General features: G+C 37.4%; 1 protein-coding gene across 3 annotated transcripts in view; it reads left to right on the top strand.

Annotated features, from left to right (window-relative positions):
- The window catches only part of LOC133645085 (protocadherin-1-like), a 458959-nt gene that overhangs the window by 387576 nt on the left and 48883 nt on the right, over window positions 1-22500 (top strand). The window contains exon 5 of one of the 3 annotated variants that reach the window (XM_062039878.1): window positions 9785-10320. The exons of the other annotated variants lie outside the window; for them this stretch is intronic. Within the exon in view, the coding sequence (XP_061895862.1) occupies window positions 9785-9849 (65 nt within the window). The 3' untranslated portion in view covers window positions 9850-10320. Of the gene's footprint in view, window positions 1-9784; window positions 10321-22500 lie in introns of those variants that run through there. 3 annotated transcript variants of the gene reach the window in all.

The following is a 22500-nucleotide window of genomic DNA, read 5'->3' as shown; positions in this document are numbered from 1 at the left end:
CATACACGCATACACACACAGATGCATACATTCATATACATACACACATACATTCATACACACACATTAATACATACATATATACATTACATATATACACTCATACATACATACATACATACATACAAACAGTACATATACATGCATGATTACAAATATACACACATACATACATACATACATAGACACATACATATATACACACATACATTCATACACAAATACATACATTCATTCATACACACATACACACACAGATACAGTACATACATACATTCATATACACACACAGATACATACATACATTTATATACACACATACACACACAAATACATACATACATTCATATACATACATACATACATACATACATACATACATACATACATACATATACACATACATTCATACACACATACATACAGTACATACATATATACACACATACATACATACATACATAGACACACACATACATATATACATACATACGTACATATATATACACATACATTCATACACAAATACATACATACATTCATTCATACACACATACACACACAGACACATACATACATATACATACACACATACATACATACATATACACATACATTCATATACATACACACATACATACATACATATACACATACATTCATATACATACACACACACATACATACAGTACATATACACTCATACATACATACATCCAAATGAATATACACACATACATACATACATACATACACATATACATACACACACATACATACATGCATACACATATACATACACACACATACAGTACATATATACATACATACGTACATACATACATGTATACATACATACACACGCATACATATATATACACACAATAACACATCCATACATGCAGTACATACATACATACAAATATACATACAGTATATACATACACCCATACATATAAATATACACACATACAGTGGTGGTCAAAAGTGTACACACACGTGTAAAGAACATGATGTCATGGCTGTCTTGAGTTGCCAATCATTTCTACAACTCTTATTTGTTTGTGATGTAGTGATTGGAGCACATACTTGTTGCTCACAAAAAACATTCATGAAGTTTGCTTCTTTTATGAATTTATTATGGGTCGACTGAAAATGTGCTGGGTCAAAAGTATACATACAGCAATGTTAATATTTGCTTACATGTCCCTTGGCAAGTTGACCTGCAATAAGGCCTTTTTGGTAGCCATCCACAAGCTTCTGCTTGACCACTTGACCACTAAATTGATGCAGTTCAGCTAAATGTGTTGCTTTTCTGACATGGACTTGTTTCTTCAGCATTGTCCACAGGTTTAAGTCAGGACTTTGGGAAGGCCTGTCATGACTGGGTTCTTGGGTTTTGCTTCTCCGGAAGGCAAAGGAAAATTGGCGCGGGCAAGGCGTGAATTTAAATACATGATTTATTATTTTTTAACACTAATCAACTACCAAAAAAAAAGGAAGCAAACAAAAGGCGCGCACAAAGGCGGGAATACAAACTCGACTAAGAAACAAAAGACATGCACGTGGGCACAAAAACTATGAACGATAAAAGAAAAACACTAACTGTGGCATAAATGAACAAAACTTACTTGGTAAAGAGCTGTGACACGACATGGAGCAGAGTGATGAAATAGTGGGAGGACGCCAGGACCAACAACAGAAACAGACAGATTTAAATAGTGACGTGATCAGTGAAAACAGGTGCGTGACTCGAAACGTGAAACAGGTGCGTGACAAGACAGGTGAGAACTAATGAGTTGCTATGGAAACAAACAAACAATGAAGTGCAACCAGGAACTAAAAAGAGTCCCAAAAACAGACACATGGCCAAAACAAAAACATGAACAGACATGACAGAACCCCCCCCCTTACGGACAGATCCCACATGTCCAAAAAACAGGATCAAGAGTCATGGGAGGGCGGGAGGGGGACATGGCGGTGGGTCGCCGGGCGGGAGGGGGACATGGCGGTGGGTCGCCAGGCCAAGTGGCCCCGAATCCACCGAGGCATAGTCAGGCGAGGTGGGCAACCCGGGAAGGGCCACATGCGTGGCCGACGAAGAGCTGGGCGCACTTGGCGTGGCGGACGACCAGGTAGTGGCCACAACCGTGGCAGACGAGGAGGCAGGCGCGGAAGCCACAGATGACGCAGGTGCGGGTGCAGCAGACGAAGCAGGCGGCGAAGCTTGGCGTGGCACTTCGGGCGGCGAGGCTTGGTCTTGGCCGCTTGGAGGGTCTTGGCTGCTTGGAGGGTCTTGGTCTTGGCGAGGGTCTTGGTCCTGGTCTTGGCGAGGTTGGTCTTGGACTTGGTCTTGGCGTGGTTGGTCTTGGACTTGGTCTTGGCGTGGTTGGTCTTGGTCTTGGACTTGGCGTGGTTGGTCTTGGTCTTGGCGTGGTTGGTCTTGGTCTTGGACTTGGCGTGGTTGGTCTTGGACTTGGACTTGGCGTGGTTGGTCTTGGTCTTGGACTTGGCGTGGTTGGTCTTGGTCTTGGACTTGGCGTGGTTGGACTTGGACTTGGCGTGGTTGGTCTTGGACTTGGCGTGGTTGGTCTTGGACTTGGCGTGGTTGGTCTTGGACTTGGCGTGGTTGGTCTTGGACTTGGTGTGGTTGGTCTTGGACTTGGTGTGGTTGGTCTTGGTCTTGGACTTGGCGTTGTTGGTCTTGGTCTTGGACTTGGCGTGTTTGGTCTTGGACTTGGACTAGGCGTGGTTGGTCTTGGACTTGGTGTGGTTGGTCTTGGTCTTGGACTTGGCGTGGTTGGTCTTGGTCTTGGACTTGGCGTGGTTGGTCTTGGACTTGGACTTGGCGTGGTTGGTCTTGGTCTTGGACTTGGCGTGGTTGGTCTTGGTCTTGGACTTGGCGTGGTTGGACTTGGACTTGGCGTGGTTGGACTTGGACTTGGCGTGGTTGGTCTTGGACTTGGCGTGGTTGGTCTTGGACTTGGCGTGGTTGGTCTTGGTCTTGGACTTGGCGTGGTTGGACTTGGACTTGGCGTGGTTGGACTTGGCGTGGTTGGTCTTGGTCTTGGACTTGGCGTGGTTGGTCTTGGTCTTGGACTTGGCGTGGTTGGACTTGGACTTGGCGTGGTTGGTCTTGGACTTGGCGTGGTTGGACTTGGACTTGGCGTGGTTGGACTTGGACTTGGCGTGGTTGGTCTTGGACTTGGTGTGGTTGGTCTTGGACTTGGCGTGGTTGGTTTTGGACTTGGTGTGGTTGGTCTTGGACTTGGCGTGGTTGGTCTTGGACTTGGTGTGGCGGTGCTTGGACTTGATCAGTGAAAACAGGTGCGTGACTCGAAACGTGAAACAGGTGCGTGACAAGACAGGTGAAAACTAATGAGTTGCTATGGAAACGAACAAACAAGGAAGTGCAACCAGGAGCTAAAAAGAGTCCCAAAAACAGACACATGGCCAAAACAAAAACATGAACAGACATGACAAGGCCATTCTAAAACTTTCATTTAGCCATTCCTTTACCACTTTTGAGGTGTGTTTGGGGTCATTGTCCTGTTGGAACACCCAACTGCGCCCAAGACCCAACCTCCGGGCTGATGATTGTAGCTTGTCCTGAAGAATTTGGAGCTAATCCTCCTTTTTCATTGTCCCATTGGCAGCAAAACAGGCCCAGAGCATAATACTACCACCACCATGCTTGACGGTAGGGATGGCGTTCCTGGGATTAAAGGCTCCAAACATATTGCTGGGTGTTGTGGCCAAACAGCTCCCTTTTATGGATACATATATTTAGGATATGCTAACTTTCCTAGCCACATTTTCGTCCGTCTGCCTCAGCACGTAACTTGGTACTTGGCAAATTCAGTATTTGAGTGGAACATTTTCGCCTGCTTCCTTGCGGAAAGTTTGCATTTAGCGACACTTTCATTCTTTCCTTGATTGCCCTTCAAGCCTTCTGTGTTATTTCAGGCCCCCAACGAGGGAGCCGGCCTCTGATTGGAGGAGCACTCCACAGGGGGGGAGTCAGGTATGCGGCGTGGTCTCCATGACAACATCAGTCTAATGAAGACGTTCATGCACTGGAGCCGCGTGGTTGTTTGCTTGCTTGCTAGCTGGGTACACAGCGGGCTGATTAGCATGTTGACCCAGGGAGGACGACGTACTCTCAGAGATGGAGTCAGGGAAGGACAGCGAGCCAAAAAACGTATTCATCACAGAACACGTGTCAGATAAGTACATGATAAATGATAAACGGGTTATACTTGCATAGCGCTTTTCTACCTTCAAGGTACTCAAAGCGCTTTGACAGTATTTCCACATTCACCTATTCACACACAGTTAAGTACAGTTTTAGAAAGTAGCCAGTAACAAACGTGTCCGCACCATATATATTATATTAGGGCTGTGAATCTTTGGGTGTCACACGATTCATGTCGATTCTTGGAGGTAATGATTCCATTCACAATCAATACCTTTTCAATAACATAGTGTGCCAGTTCTAAGATGATCTCCATCCCTCCATAAACTAGACAACTAGCTTTGTAGTACTGACTTATCTTTACAGAAATCACGGGCATCTACATCAACAACATGATTTGTCTGTGTGTGTGTGTATATATATATATATATATATATGTATATATATATATATATATATATATATATATATATATATATATATATATATATATATATATATATATATATATATATATATATATATATATACACACACACACAGACATATACTGTACATATATATACATACGTGTATATATGTACAGTATATATATACTGTATATACATATGTGTGTGTGTATATATATATATATATATATATATATATATATATATATATATATATATATATATATATATATATACTGTACAAACATACATGTATGTATATATGTACAGTATATATGTATATACAGTATATATATATATACATACATACATACGTATATATATATATATATATATATATATATACAGTATATATATGTATATGTATGTATGTATAAACTGTATATGTATGTACATATATATATACAGTATATGTATATGTATGTATATGTATGTGTATATATATATATATATATATATAAATACACACATATATATACATACATACGTATATATATACGTATGTATATATATATTTATATATATATGTATGTATGTATATATTTAAATACATGTATATATGTATATATTTAAATACATGTATATATGTTTATATTTATATACATGAATATATGTAATACATGTATATGTGTATATACATCCATCCATTCATTTCCTACCGCTTGTCCCTTTATGTATGTATATATTTATATATATATGTATGTATATATATATTTTTTTTATATATGTATGTATATATGTATATTTATACATATATGTTTATCTATATACATGCATGTATGTATGTGTATATATGTTTATATTTATATACATGTATATATGTGATACAAGTATATGTGTATATCCATCCATCGATTCATTTTCTACCACTTGTCCCTTTATGTATGTATATATATATATATTTTATATATGTATATTTATACATATATGTATATCTATATACATGCATGAATGTATGTGTTTATATTTATATACATGTATATATGTAATACATGTATATGTGTATACCCCATCCATCCATTCATTTTCTACCGCTTGTCCCTTTATGTATGTATATGTTTATATATATATATATATATATATATATATATATATATATATATATATATATATATATATATATATATATATATATATATATATATATGTATTTATGTACTGTATATATATTTTTATATATGTATGTATATATGTATATTCATACATATATGTATAGCTATATACATGCATGTATGTATGTGTATATATGTATATAGATATAGATATATATAGATAGATATATACTGTATATATATATATATATATATATATATATATATATATATATATATATATATATATATATTAGGGCTGCAACAACTAATCGATTAAAATCGATTATTAAAATAGTTGCCGATTAATTTAGTCATCGATTCGTTGCATCTATGCAACATTTACAAACAGCTGAGAAACAATAATTAAAATAAGTATGGTGCCAGTATGCTGTTTTTTTTTCAATAGAATACTGGATAGGATAGAAATGTAGTTTGTCTCTTTTACCCGATTATTAATCGATTAATCGAAGTAATAATCAACAGATTAATCGATTATCAAATTAATCGTTAGTTGCAGCCCTAATATATATATATATATATATATATATTTATTTTTTTTAATCTGTTTTTTGAATTTTTTTTTATTATTAATTTTTTTTTGCATGTTTAAAGTCAGAATGTTATGAAGTAAAAAATGTTTTAGATTAGACTTTAAAAGTCAGTATAGTTATCAATTATGATTACAGCAATAAGAAAACAAAACAAAAAAAGACAGACTAATAAGTCCATTCCAGTTGGTTAATAATAAATAAGTTAGTGTTTTAATAACTACAATTGTTCTCTGTTGGACTCATTTCACTTGATCAACCCTTTTATACCATTCCAAATGATACAGGTATGATTCCTGCTGATATCAAACACAATATGGCATTATTGAACATTTTGTATTAGAACTTTATCCAGGGTTATTGACATTGATGAACACACCATTTAAACATGAATAATGTATTCTTAGATTGTTTGCGTATAAGCTCTTTAATGTTGCGGAAGTCAGAGCAGGCAAATTATCTGTCAGGTAAAAGTGTCAAATATATGAAAATATACACACTAAAATACTTCATCATCGCACTAAAAGTCACAAGTAAATGTTGGCTTATGTATTTTGATCCTATGTAGTAGTCTACAGTCACTTTTAACATCCACAATGATCAAGTGCAGTTCCATTTGGGCCACATACTGTATATGTTTGAAATGTATAATTAGTCAAATGTTGTCTTATTAAGGTAATATATCTCATCTCCAGCAGCATTCTATTCTAAGTAATACATTCATCATTAAATACAACATGTTTATTTAAACAATCAAAATTGGATACAAAAATAAATAAAATACACTAAAAGAAAAATATGTTTGTGGCTGTCACAGGGGGCAGAGATGGCAGGCGATGTGCCGGTATAAAGCCCTTTTATTAGGGAAAGCCCAGGTCGTGTGAACGCAACAAGAGGTGACTAACAGGAAGTAGAAATAACAAAATAAGAGTGTCAAACAGGAAATGATGGTGAAAACACAAGAAAAAAAACTGAAGTCCAAATGTATTCTAATTTAAACCATATCTGTTATTACTATTTCTTTGTCAAATGTCTTTAAGTGTAAAATATGATGTTTACATTTGATGAAAGCACACAAAAGCAATTTAGAAAATACCTTAATGTATCTACAAGTGTTTATTATGATGATATTATAAACTAATTAGTATTATTATTGTTATTGTTATCATTGTTATTAGTGCTATATATTTTTTTATTATGATTATGATGATTTTTTTATAATTGTATTATTATTATTAATAATAGTAATCATAATATAAAAATAAAATAATAATCGTAATGATAAGCATTATTATGGTTTTTATTATAATTATGCTTTATATGATGATGATGATGACTATTGTTATTGTTACTGTTATAATTATTGTTATTGTTACTATTATTATCATCACTCCTATTAATATTAACAATAATAATACAAATAATACCTATTATTATTATTTTTACTAATATGAATATTTGTATTACTGTTGTCATGTATTATTATTACTCATCTTTTTCTTCATTAAACATTTTTTAAATATATATATATATAGTAAAATATTATTATTATTGATAATATTAAATTAGTAATACTATTCATTTATTAATAATAATAATAATAACATAATCATCTTTTTTTCATTACTGTGGTGAAAAAAGCTGACTTTTCAGTGGTCCCTAACACAGACAGCAAGAGGTGACGGAGTAGTGCTAATATAATATATCATATTAATAAATTAGTGCCATAATTCCTGCCATCACGTTAATGGATTATTTTGACATGTGGTGGCGTCATGAATGGACGTACAACAAAGTCAACATAATTCACCTTTGAACAAACAGGAAGTCAGCCATTTTGGTTTGGAGCCATCATTTCAAGAGATTATATTTTGTCCATTTAGTTATTCTTCTTATTATATTAACATTCATAATATTATTAATGGCAATATTAATGCTATTATTAATAATAATAACACTATTATTAATAATATTAATGTTATTACTATTATTATTAATATATTAACATTCATATTAATGTTAATATGATTGTTAATATTATTAATAATATGGATGGATGAAATATTATTGTTATTATTATATTAATTATTTATTATTATTAGTATTATATTATCTTCATAATACTATGAATGTTAATATTATTACCATTATTATTAATAATAATATTAATATGAATAATAATGTTATTATTTTATTATTATTATTAGTATTATTATTATTATACTACGATTAATGTAATATAAATGTTAATATTATTAACAATATATTTATTATATTATTATTATTATTATCATTATTATTGTTAATATGAATGTTAATATTATTAATATTGTCTTTATCATGATTATTATCATTATTAATATTATATTAACATTCATAATAATATGAATGTTAATATCAATTATATTATTATTAATATTAATAACAATAATAATGTTGTTATTATTATTATTATTATTATTATTATTATTGTTATCATTAGATTAATATTCATAATAATAGGGATGTTAATATTATTATTATTAATATTAATAATAATATTAATGTTGTTATTATTATTAGCATTATATTAATATTCAATATAATATGAATGTTAATTATAATGCTATTATTATTGATATTAATAAGAATATGAATGTTTTTGTCATTCATATATTAATGTTAATATTAACAATATATTTGTATAGTTATTATTATATTAACATATGATTGTTAACATGAATGTTAATATTATTAATATTGTAAATCTTATTCTTATTATGCTTATTATATTAACATTCATAATAATATGAATGTTAATATTAATGCTATTGTTATTAATGATATTAATGAAACTATTAATGTTATTATTATTAGATTAATATTCATAATAATATGGATGTTAATATTAATGCTATTATTTTTATTAATAATAATACTAATACTATATTAATGTCGTTGTTGTTATTATCATTATATTAACATTAATAATAATATGAATGTTAATAATAATGCTATTATTTTTAATAAGAATATTAATGCTTGTGTTATTAATATATTAATATTAATGTTAATATGAATGTTAATATTAACAATATATTTATATTATTATTATTGTATTAACATAGTATTGTTAATATGAATATTAATGTTATTATTGTATTTATTATTATTATCATCATTGACCAAAACAAAACAAACATATTTCATTTGTCAAATGTTTGGAGCAGTTCACTCTATCATGATGTCATAAATGGTGTCATAACAAATGATGTCATAATAAATGATGTCACATTAAATGATGTAATAAATGGCAAACAAGATTCATGCTTGTTCAGTAAGACAATATTTTTTCTTCACGGCACATTTTTGATGGCCGCTTCTTTTGGACTTTTGGTGCGATGGTGCAGTGGTTAGGCCAGAGTGCTGTGCATGCATGTTGTTTGGCCAGAGTGCTGCTGTGCATGCATGTTGCTGGCAGGCCGAGTGTAAGACGTGCGTGTCTGTATCCTCTCGTAGGTGCAAGGTGGTCCAGCAGGCCCCGGCTGACGGCCCCACAAACACTGCTGCACAAAAACATCTAAGCTGTCACTCAAAGCATGTTCTGTCTTCCTGCAAGGAGAAGAAGGACAAAACCTCTTGGATGGAATCAAAGACTGCTTTTGTGGATTATCAGCACTCTTTTCTCTCGTGGACCGCAATACCGGAAGGAAAGCTGAAGATTTTTCTAAAGCGATGCGGTTTTTGTTGTTTTTGTACCTGACGACTTGTTTGAAGCCTGAAGAAGCCCAAGTCACGTGACCTTAAAAGTCCAATCCAAGTGAGATGTTCTTGTGTTTGCTGAAACGTGACCGTCCATAACGTTTATACGCGTCAGGTCAGCATTTTCACTCGTTAGCACGCGCAGATGTTTGTTTGTGTCACACATTTGGAGTTTCCCTTTTTCATCCTTTTGGATGATATCAATATTGATCCGATACGATATCAGCAGGAATCAAAGAGACTTGTTAGGGTTGCACAAAATAATTGTACAAGCGGACTGCGATTCTTATTCATTTTGATTGTAAATCCATTCATAATTTTTAATATATATATATATATATATATATATATATATATATATATATATATATATATATATATATATATATATATATATATATATATATATATATTTTTTTTTTTTTTTTTGTAATATATATATTTATTATTATTACTATTATGTAAAAAAAAAAATATATATATATATATATATATATACATAGCAATGTTGTTTTTTTTGTTTTTTTTTTGAAAATTATGAATAGATTTAGAATTAAAATGAATGAAAATTGCTGAAATAAAAAACATATGTATATAAAGAGAGAGAGAGAGATAATTTATATATATACAGTATATATATATATATATATCTATATATATGTGTATATATATATATATATATATATATATATATATATATATATATATATATATATATAATTTTTAATTAAAAAAAATATATATATAATTTTTCTTAATTTTATTTTGGTAATTGTTATACATTTTATATATATATATATATATATATATATATATATATATATATATATATATATATATATATATATATATATATATATATATATATATACATAGCAATATTTTTTTTTGTACTTTTTTTTGAAAATTATGAATAGATTTAGAATTAAAATGAATGAAAATTGCTGAAATAAAAAACATTATATATATATAAAGAGAGAGAGAGAGATAATTTATATATATACAGTATATATATATATATATATGTATATATATATATATGTGTATATTCATATATATATATATATATATATATATATATATATATATTATTTTTAATTTAAAAAAAATATATATATAATTTTTCTTAATTTTATTTTGGTAATTGTTATACATTGTATATATATATGTATATATGTATATATATATATATATATATATATATACATATATATATATAATTTTTTATAAATATATATATATTTATATATAATTGTTCTTATTTTTATATATTTTATATATAGATATATAGATATATTATTTTTAATTAAAAAAAAAATATATTTTATATATAATTTATCTTATTTTTATTTTGGCTATTTTATTTTATTTTATTTTTTTCTGCGATTCTCATTCATTTTGATTCTAAATCCATTCATAATTAAAAAAAACTATATATATATATATATATATATATACAATCTATGTATATATATATATATATTATATACATATATATTATTTTATTATATTATTTTTTATATATATGTGTATATATATATATATATATATATATATATATATATATATATATATATATATATATATATATATATATATATATATATATATATATATACACATTTAATTTGTGTTGTTTGTTTTTGTTTTTAAAATAAGAAAAACATTTTTTAAAGAGCATTTAGGCCATCTCCATGCAAGCAGAAGGAGATTGTTCTAAGCTGTAACCCATTTTGAAACAGTTGTATTATAATTATTATAATTATATATGTATAATTATAATTATTCAACCAAATAATACACAGTGAGAATGTGTGTGAATGCTAAATGGATGCTGAATCAAATAGTCACCACAGGACTGGGAATCAAATAGTCACCACAGGACTGGGAATCCTTCCAATCTTTTAGGCGCCCATGCATTCAGACCTGTGACCCTTGTGTTATTTAGTGGTGTGGAATGTTCTAGAAGGTGTGATCAAGTGAAATGAGTCAGAGTATTATTGTCACTATGAAAACTATTTATTATTATCCGGGGGAAAAAAATATTTACGCTGTCTTTAAGTTGAAATGGAGCAGTCATTGTTTTTTTTTTTTTTTTTTTTTTTTACAATAATTCACGAAGATGACGCAGTAAGTTGAACCGTGCGGACACGTTTGTTACTGCTTACTTTCGAACCCACTTCTGCCTTTGGAGACTTTGTATGTGAAAATATGTACCTATGATTATTTGATACTTGTTTATATTGACACACGTCACCTTTTATTGTACCTAGCTGGTGTGCTATTGTGGGCTTAGCTGTTGTGTAGCTGCTCCTGTAACCTAGCATGTTTGCCTTTTTGTAACCTTTGCACAAATAAACACGCTGCAGGACTGCTTGTATTGCACATGATATCGCACTACGTGTGTGTGTGTGTGTGTGTGTGTGTGTGTGTGTGTGTGTGTGTGTGTGTGTGTGTGTGTGTGTGTGTGTGTGTGTGTGTGTGTGTGTGTGTGTGTGTGTGTGTTCATACTTAGTGCTGCTGTTATATTTTCATTAAATCTGAATGCTGCTCTTAATTAATGTCATGATAAACAACATCTTCCTCTCTCGTCTTCAAAGCATTGATACACACACACACACACACACACACACACACACACACACACACACACACACACGCACACACACACACACACACACACACACAGCACAAGTGTGTTTATGTGTTAATGAAAAGTGAGGCCACAGTCCCAGAATCCCAACACTAATCACCGTCTTACTCTCTGGACACGTCACACACAATCAGTGTGTGTGTGTGTGTGTGTGTGTGTGTGTGTGTGTGTGTGTGTGTGTGTGTGTGTGTGTGTGTGTGTGTGGGTGTGTTTGTGTGCGCGTGTGCGTGTTGTTGAAGCATACACAACCAAGTGGACTTTAAAGTGGGCAGCTGCTGACGTTCTTTAAGAGCTGGGGGGCGTGACTTGAAGATGTTTTTGGAGTAATATGGCTAAAATGCTAACATTAACATGTTAGCATGTTAACTCGTTTAGCTATTTTTTTTTTTCAATTACAAGCGTCCAACTTGGAGTCATGTACCTTGGTAACGTTACCATGCTAACTCATTTGGCTAAAAAGCTAACTGAACATTAGCATGCTAAGTCATTAAGCAAACAAGGTAACTGTAAAATTAGCCTGCTAACTGGTTTAGCTATTTTTACAAGCGTCCACCCCAGAGTCATGAAACCAGGTACTTGACACACGCTAACTGTAACATTAGCATGCTAACTCATTTAGCTAACAAGCTAACTGTAACTTTAGCATGCCAACTCCTTTAGCTAATTTTACAAGCGTCCACCTCAGTCATGAAACCAGGTACTTAACACACGCTAACTGTAACATTAGCATGCTAACTCATTTAGCTAACAAGCTAACTGTAACTTTAGCATGCCAATTTGTTTAGCTAATTTTACAAGCGTCCACCTCAGAGTCATGTACCTTGGTACTTGTTAGAAGCTAACTGTAACATTACCATGCTAACCCATTTGGCTAAAATGCTAACTGAACATTAGCATGTTAACTCATTTAGGTAACAAGCTACCTGTAACTTTAGCACGCCAACTTGTTTAGCTACTTTTACAAGCGTCCACCTCAGTCATGTACCTTGGTACTTGACACACGCTAACTGTAACATTAGCATGCTAACTCATTTAGCTAGCAAGCTAACTGTAACATTAGCATGCCAACTCCTTTAGCTATTTTTACAAGCGTCCACCTCAGAGTGATGAAACCAGGTACTTAACACACGCTAGCTGTAACATTAGCATGCTAACTCATTTAGCTAACAAGCTAACTGTAACATTAGCATGCTAACTGGTTTAGCTAGCGAGCTAACTGTAACATTAGCATGCTAACTGGTTTAGCTAACGAGCTAACTGTAACATTAGCATGCTAACTGGTCATGTGACTCGCATCGGTTGGGCAACACCCGGTGCTGCCGACGCCTCGTGTGACGACATTGCAGTTTTTGGTCGGCGTTTGCAGTTTTTGCTGCCAATCTGGGCAGGAATGTAAACATTTATGAGAGCCTCCCGACTTTGTGTGCTGTTGTCTTCCTGGCTGTAACTCCTGGCTTCCTAAAGCTTGTGAGGACGTAAAAGTGTTGATTATTTGCCCCCGGAGAGAAGAAAGCAGCCGATGTTGGACTAAAATGTGCTGACTGGACACAAAAGGTGCAAATAAAAGCACTTCCTGTTTGTGGTGATGGCACATAAAAGTGTTTTAGTACGAGAAGTAATACACGTAAACTCACAATAGTACAAATAAAACTTGTTACTTTCTCATGTTTTCTTGTCAGAAATACTGCAATGCAAATATTTGTGTCGCTTCTTTGAGTGGCAGCTCGCTAAAGGGGCGGGGCTAGACACCGTGCAGGCTGCTGATAGGTGGACACAGAACATCCACTTCCTGAACTCTTGGAACAACCCGCCTTTTGAGTCATGTGACATACAATCTACTTCAAATTAGTTTTAAAATCAGATAGTCAACAGGGCAGTGGACAGGATAGTGGACAGGACAGTGGACAGGACAGTTGACCAGGTAGACGACAGGACAGTGGACAGGACAGTCGACCGGGTAGTCAACAGGACAGTGGACAGGACGGTTGACCGGACAGTGGACAGGACAGTGGACAGGACGGTTGACCGGACAGTGGACAGGACAGTCGACAGGACAGTGGACAGGACAGTTGACCAGGTAGTCAACCGGATAGTCGACCGGACAGTGGACAGGACAGTCGACCGGATAGTGGACAGGACAGTTGACCAGGTAGTCAACCGGATAGTCAACCGGATAGTCAACCGGACAGTGGACAGGACTGTCGACCGGACAGTGGACAGGACAGTGGACAGGACAGTTGACCAGGTAGTCAACCGGATAGTCGACCGGACAGTGGACAGGACAGTCGACCGGATAGTCAACAGGACTGTGGACAGGACAGTCGACCGGATAGTGGACAGGACAGTTGACCAGGTAGTCAACCGGATAGTCGACCGGACAGTGGACAGGACAGTCGACCGGATAGTGGACAGGACAGTTGACCAGGTAGTCAACCGGATAGTCGACCGGACAGTGGACAGGACTGTCGACCGGACAGTGGACAGGACAGTGGACAGGACAGTGGACAGGACAGTTGACCAGGTAGTCAACCGGATAGTCGACCGGACAGTGGACAGGACAGTCGACCGGATAGTCAACAGGACTGTGGACAGGACAGTCGACCGGATAGTGGACAGGACAGTTGACCAGGTAGTCAACCGGATAGTCGACCGGACAGTGGACAGGACAGTCGACCGGATAGTGGACAGGACAGTTGACCAGGTAGTCAACCGGATAGTCGACAGGACAGTGGACAGGACAGTCGACTGGATAGTCAACAGGACATTGGACAGGACAGTCGACCGGATAGTCGACCGGACAGTGGACAGGACAGTTGACCAGATAGACGACAGGACAGTGGACAGGAAAGTCAACCGGGTAGTCAACAGGACAGTGGACAGGACAGTCGACCGGATAGTCAACAGGACAGTGGACAGGACAGTCGCCCGGATAGTCAACAGGACAGTGGACAGGAAAGTCGACCGGATAGTGGACAGGACAGTTGGCCAGGTAGTCAACCGGATAGTCGACCGGACAGTGGACAGGACAGTCGACCGGATAGTGGACAGGACAGTTGACCAGGTAGTCAACCGGATAGTCGACAGGACAGTGGACAGGACAGTCGACTGGATAGTCAACAGGACAGTGGACAGGACAGTCGACCGGATAGTGGACAGTACAGTGGACAGGAAAGTCGACCAGGTAGTCAACCGGATAGTCGACCGGACAGTGGACAGGACAGTTGACCAGATAGACGACAGGACAGTGGACAGGACAGTCGACCGGGTAGTGGACAGGACAGTCGACCGGATAGTCAACAGGACAGTGGACAGGACAGTCGCCCGGATAGTCAACAGGTCAGTGGACAGGACAGTTGACCGGATAGTGGACAGGACAGTTGACCAGGTAGTCAACCGGATAGTCAACAGGACAGTGGACAGGACAGTCGACTGGATAGTCAACAGGACAGTGGACAGGACAGTCGACCGGATAGTGGACAGGACAGTGGACAGGAAAGTCGCCCGGATAGTCAACAGGACAGTGGACAGGAAAGTCGACCGGATAGTGGACAGGACAGTTGGCCAGGTAGTCAACCGGATAGTCGACCGGACAGTGGACAGGACAGTCGACCGGATAGTGGACAGGACAGTTGACCAGGTAGTCAACCGGATAGTCGACAGGACAGTGGACAGGACAGTCGACTGGATAGTCAACAGGACAGTGGACAGGACAGTCGACCGGATAGTGGACAGTACAGTGGACAGGAAAGTCGACCAGGTAGTCAACCGGATAGTCGATCGGACAGTGGACAGGACAGTTGACCAGATAGACGACAGGACAGTGGACAGGACAGTCGACCGGGTAGTGGACAGGACAGTCGACCGGATAGTCAACAGGTCAGTGGACAGGACAGTTGACCGGATAGTGGACAGGACAGTTGACCAGGTAGTCAACCGGATAGTCAACAGGACAGTGGACAGGACAGTCGACTGGATAGTCAACAGGACAGTGGACAGGACAGTCGACCGGATAGTGGACAGGACAGTGGACAGGAAAGTCGACCAGGTAGTCAACCGGATAGTCGACCGGACAGTGGACAGGACAGTTGACCAGATAGACGACAGGACAGTGGACAGGAAAGTCAACCGGGTAGTCAACAGGACAGTGGACAGGACAGTCGACCGGGTAGTGGACAGGACAGTCGACCGAGTAGTGGACAGGCCAGTTGACCAGATAGACGACAGGACAGTGGACAGGAAAGTCAACCGGGTAGTCGACCGGATAGTCAACCGGACAGTGGACAGGACAGTGGAAAGGACAGTCGACCGGATAGTCAACAGGACAGTAGACAGGACAGTCGCCCGGATAGTCAACAGGACAGTGGACAGGACAGTCGACCGAGTAGTGGACAGGACAGTTGACCAGATAGACGACAGGACAGTGGACAGGAAAGTCAACCGGGTAGTCGACCGGATAGTCAACCGGACAGTGGACAGGACAGTGGACAGGACAGTCGACCGGATAGTCAACAGGACAGTGGACAGGACAGTTGTCCGGATAGTCAACAGGACAGTGGACAGGACAGTCGACCGGGTAGTGGACAGGACAGTTGACCAGATAGACGACAGGACAGTGGACAGGAAAGTCAACCCGGTAGTCGACTGGATAGTCAACCGGACAGTGGACAGGACAGTTGACAGGACAGTTGACCGGATAGTCAACAGGACAGTGGACAGGACAGTCGCCCGGATAGTCAACAGGACAGTGGACAGGACAGTCGACCGGGTAGTGGACAGGGCAGTGGACAGGACAGTGGACGGGAAATTTGACCGGGTAGTCGACCGGACAGTGGACAGGACAGTCGCCCGAATAGTCAACAGGACAGTGGACAGGACTGTCGACAGGACAGTCAACAAGACAGTGGACAGGACAGTGGACAGGACAGTCGACCGCATAGTCGACCGGACAGTGGACAGGAAAGTCGACAGGACAGTGGACAGGACAGTCGACCGCATAGTCGACCGGACAGTGGACAGGAAAGTCGACAGGACAGTGGACAGGACGGTGGACCGGGCAGTGGACCAAGTAGTCGACAGGACACTTTTTAGGAAAGTGGACAGGACAGTTGTTAGGACAGTGGACAGAACAGTCGACCGGATAGTCAACAGGACAGTGGACAGGACAGTTGTCCGGATAGTCAACAGGACAGTCGACCGGGTAGTGGACAGGACAGTTGACCAGATAGACGACAGGACAGTGGACAGGAAAGTCAACCCGGTAGTCGACTGGTTAGTCAACCGGACAGTGGACAGGACAGTTGACAGGACAGTTGACCGGATAGTCAACAGGACAGTGGACAGGACAGTCGCCCGGATAGTCAACAGGACAGTGGACAGGACAGTCGACCGGGTAGTGGACAGGGCAGTGGACAGGACAGTGGACGGGAAATTTGACCGGGTAGTCGACCGGACAGTGGACAGGACAGTCGCCCGGATAGTCAACAGGACAGTGGACAGGACTGTCGACAGGACAGTCGACAAGACAGTGGACAGGACAGTGGACAGGACAGTGGACAGGACAGTGGACAGGACAGTGGACAGGACAGTCGACAGGACAGTGGACAGGAAAGTCGACCGCATAGTCGACCGGACAGTGGAAAGGAAAGTCGACAGGACAGTGGACAGGACAGTGGACAGGACGGTGGACCGGGCAGTGGACCAAGTAGTCGACAGGACACTTTTTAGGAAAGTGGACAGGACAGTTGTTAGGACAGTTGTTAGGACAGTGGACAGGAAAGTGGACAGGACAGTTACTGGCACATCCTCACTAATTTTATCGCCGTAGTAAATTGCCGTGGTCGTCATTCTTGTGCACTTAAAACTGTGAACTCTCCATTATTTTCTGTCACGCCTTCCCAGTGGACCCCCTTTTCCTTTTTGTGTGTGCAGATGGTTCTTTACTGACACAATCACCACTGTGCCTCTCACGCCCCCCCCCCTTTTCCTTTTTGTGTAAAGGATGGTTCTTTACTGGCACAATCACCACTGTGCCTCTCACGCCCCCCCTTTCCTTTTTTGTGTGTGCAGATGGTTCTTTACTGACACAATCACCACTGTGCCTCTCACGCCCCCCGCCCCCTTTTCCTTTTTGTGTGAAGGATGGTTCTTTACTGGCACAATCACCACTGTGCCTCTCACGCCCCCCCTTTCCTTTTTTGTGTGTGCAGATGGTTCTTTACTGACACAATCACCACTGTGCCTCTCACGCCCCCCCCCTTTTCCTTTTTGTGTGAAGGATGGTTCTTTACTGGCACACTCACGACTGTGACTCTCACGCCCCCCCCCTTTCCTTTTTTGTGTGTGCAGATGGTTCTTTACTGACACAATCACCACTGTGCCTCTCACGCCCCCCCCCCGCCTTTTCTTTTTTGTGTGAAGGATGGTTCTTTACTGACACAATCAAGCCTGTGCCTCTCACGCCCCCCCCCCCTTTCCTTTTTTGTGTAAAGGATGGTTCTTTACTGGCACACTCACGACTGTGCCTCTCACGCCCCCCCTTTTCCTTTTTTGTGTGTGCAGATGGTTCTTTACTGACACAATCAGGCCTGTGCCTCTCACGCCCCCCTATCACCTGACACCTTCTTGCTCACAGTGAGATTTTACAAGAGGGCAGCATGTTTTTCACGCCCCCCCTTGAAGTGAATTAAAATTTTTTCATAATGTGTGTATGTCAGGAAAAACGCTATCACGCCTGTGCCTCTCACGCCCCCCCTTACCCCAACACTTTCCTGCTCAGAGTTGAATTTTACAAGGGGTCAGAATGTTTTTCACGCCCCCCCTGATATGAATAGAAATGTTTTTCATTGTGTGTATATGTCAGGAAAAACGTTACTATGCAATTTCCTCTCATGCCCCCATTTCCCTGACTCCCCCTCTCCCCCCACATACGTATCACGCCCCCCCCCCCTGCCCCACCGTTTAAAGAAGCTCTGACTTACGTCAGCTCGTATTTCACGTGAGCGAGCTTCCGCCGCCTGCGGGGGGCGCCATTGAAGTGTGTGTTAGTCACACACAGGTCCGAGGCCCAGTGGAGGAAGATGACAAACGTGCCCGAGGAAGGAGCCTCATTCCTGGGCTGCCAGGGGGAGATGAGGGGCCTCACTGCTCCACAACATCATGGAGCTTCTTACTGCACTTCCTCCTCTTCCTCCCTTTTCTTATCCTCCCTCAACACTTTATACCTTTTGTCTGTGTGTGTGTGTGTGCGTGTGCGTGTGCGTGTGTGTGTGTGTGTGTGTGTGTGTGTGTGTGTGTGTGTGTGTGTCCAGTAAACGGTGACCTCTCATTAAAGCTTTCTGCCGGCCTGCCAGCGAGTCCTCCAACCTGGATAATCCACTCCCCAGCACACACACACACACACACACACACACACACACACACACACACACACACACACACACACACGCACGCACACACATTCTTGTATTTCTTACCTTTTTGAGACGTGAGAAAAATGACCTCCCTCTTTAGGACCAGCCTTTCTAGATATATAAAGAAGTGTATTTACAACATGAATAATATATACATACTATGCAAATATAAAAAAGCTTGTTGTGAAAAATGATTTGCAATTTCACAAGAAAAAGGTCACAATTTCACAAGAAAAACTTAGAATTTTGGCAGTATTATAATAAAAGTCGTCATTTTTACTCAACGCAGTTCAAAATGTTACAGGAAAAACGGAACATTTGTGCAACATTATGATCAAAGTTGGAATTTTACTCAATAGCAGTCGCAATTTTACAAGAAAAGTTTAACATTTCGGCGATTTTATGAAAAGAGTCGTCGTTTTACTCGACAAAAGTCCCAATTTTTTAAGAACACTTTAAAATTTTGGCGTTATAATAATGATCGGAACTTTACTCTGCAAAATTATGACAAAATTCCTAATTTTACTCTAAAAATTTAACTATTTTACAAGAACAACAAAAAAATTGGCAATATTGTGATAAAAGTCAGAATTTTATGACAAATTTATTTGACACCATTTTGCATTAAAAAGTTATAATTTTACATTGAAAAGTAATAATTTTATATTACAAAGTAATAATTTTTCGATAAAATATTGCAATATTACAGAAACAGAAAGAATATGAAAAATGTTTCCCAATTTTATAAGTAAAAAGTCGACACATTGTGAGAAAAAGACTGCTTTTCACACAAAAAATGTTTTTTTTTTTAAAAATTTATTTTTTTATTTGTCTTCATTGTTTACTTCAGGTTATTACAGTATGTCTCTATTTGCATATATATATATATTTTTTTAAATTAAAGCCAAAGGGGGCGCATTTCAATGTCTTTCACACACTTGTTATTTCATATGTTGGCCAGAGGGGGAGCACTTTTAAAAGCGACACACAGTCAATGTGAAAAATCCCTCCTTTTTGGGACCACCCTCATTTTGATAGATGTCACCACAAATGAGACATTGTCTATTTGATGCAATGTTATTGATTTATGTCATCACTTGTTCACACCTCCTCATATGGAAGATACTTTTCCTTCTTCACGTCTCAAAAAGGGTAGAAATACAACACACACACACACACACACACGCACACACATTCTTGTATTTCTTACCTTTTTGAGACGTGAGAAAAATGCCTCCCTCTTTAGGACCAGCCTTTCTAGATATATAAAGAAGTGTATTTACAACATGAATAATATATACATACTATGCACATATAAAAAAGCTTGTTGTGAAAAATGAGTTGGAATTTCACAAGAAAAAGGTCACAATTTCACAAGAAAAACTTGGAATGTTGGCAGTGTTATAATAAAAGTCGTCATTTTACTCAACGCAATTCAAAATGTTACAAGAAAAACGGAACATTTGTGCAACATTATGATCAAAGTTGGAATTTTACTCAATAACAGTCGCAATTTTACAAGAAAAGTTTAACATTTCGGCGATTTTACGAAAAGAGTCGTCATTTTACTCGACAAAAGTCACAATTTTATAAGAGCACTTTAGAATTTTGGCATTATAATAATAATCGGAACTTTACTCTGCAAAATTATGACACAATTCCTAATTTTACTCTAAAAATGTAACTATTTTACAAGAACAACAAAAAAATTGGCAATATTGTGATAAAAGTCGGAATTTTATGACAAATTTATTTGACACCATTTTGCATTAAAAAGTTATAATTTTACATTGAAAAGTAATAATTTTATATTACAAAGTAATAATTTTTCGATAAAATATTGCAATATTACAGAAACAGAAAGAATATGAAAAATTGTTCCCAATTTGATAAGTAAAAAGTCGACACATTGTGAGAAAAAGACTGCTTTTCACACAAAAAATGTTTATTTTTTTAAAATTTTATTTTTTTATTTGTCTTCATTGTTTACTTCAGGTTATTACAGTATGTCTCTATTTGCATATATATATATATTTTTTTAAATTAAAGCCAAAGGGGGCGCATTTCAATGTCTTACACACACTTGTTATTTCATATGTTGACCAGAGGGGGAGCGCTTTTAAAAGCGACACACAGTCAATGTGAAAAATCCCTCCTTTTTTGGGACCACCCTCATTTTGATAGATGTCACCACAAATGAGACATTGTCTATTAGATGCAATGTTATTGATTTATGTCATCACTTGTTCACACCTCCTCATATGGAAGATACTTTTCCTTCTTCACGTCTCAAGAAGGTTAGAAATACAACACACACACACACACGCACACACACATTCTTGTATTTCTTACCTTCTTGAGACGTGAGAAAAATGCCTCCTTCTTTAGGACCAGCCTTTCTAGATATATAA

The sequence above is a fragment of the Entelurus aequoreus genome, linkage group LG28 (assembly GCF_033978785.1).
Source record: "Entelurus aequoreus isolate RoL-2023_Sb linkage group LG28, RoL_Eaeq_v1.1, whole genome shotgun sequence".
Taxonomy (NCBI): domain Eukaryota; kingdom Metazoa; phylum Chordata; class Actinopteri; order Syngnathiformes; family Syngnathidae; genus Entelurus; species Entelurus aequoreus.
Note: the sequence above shows the minus strand (reverse complement) of the source record. Positions and strands in the feature narration are given on the sequence as shown.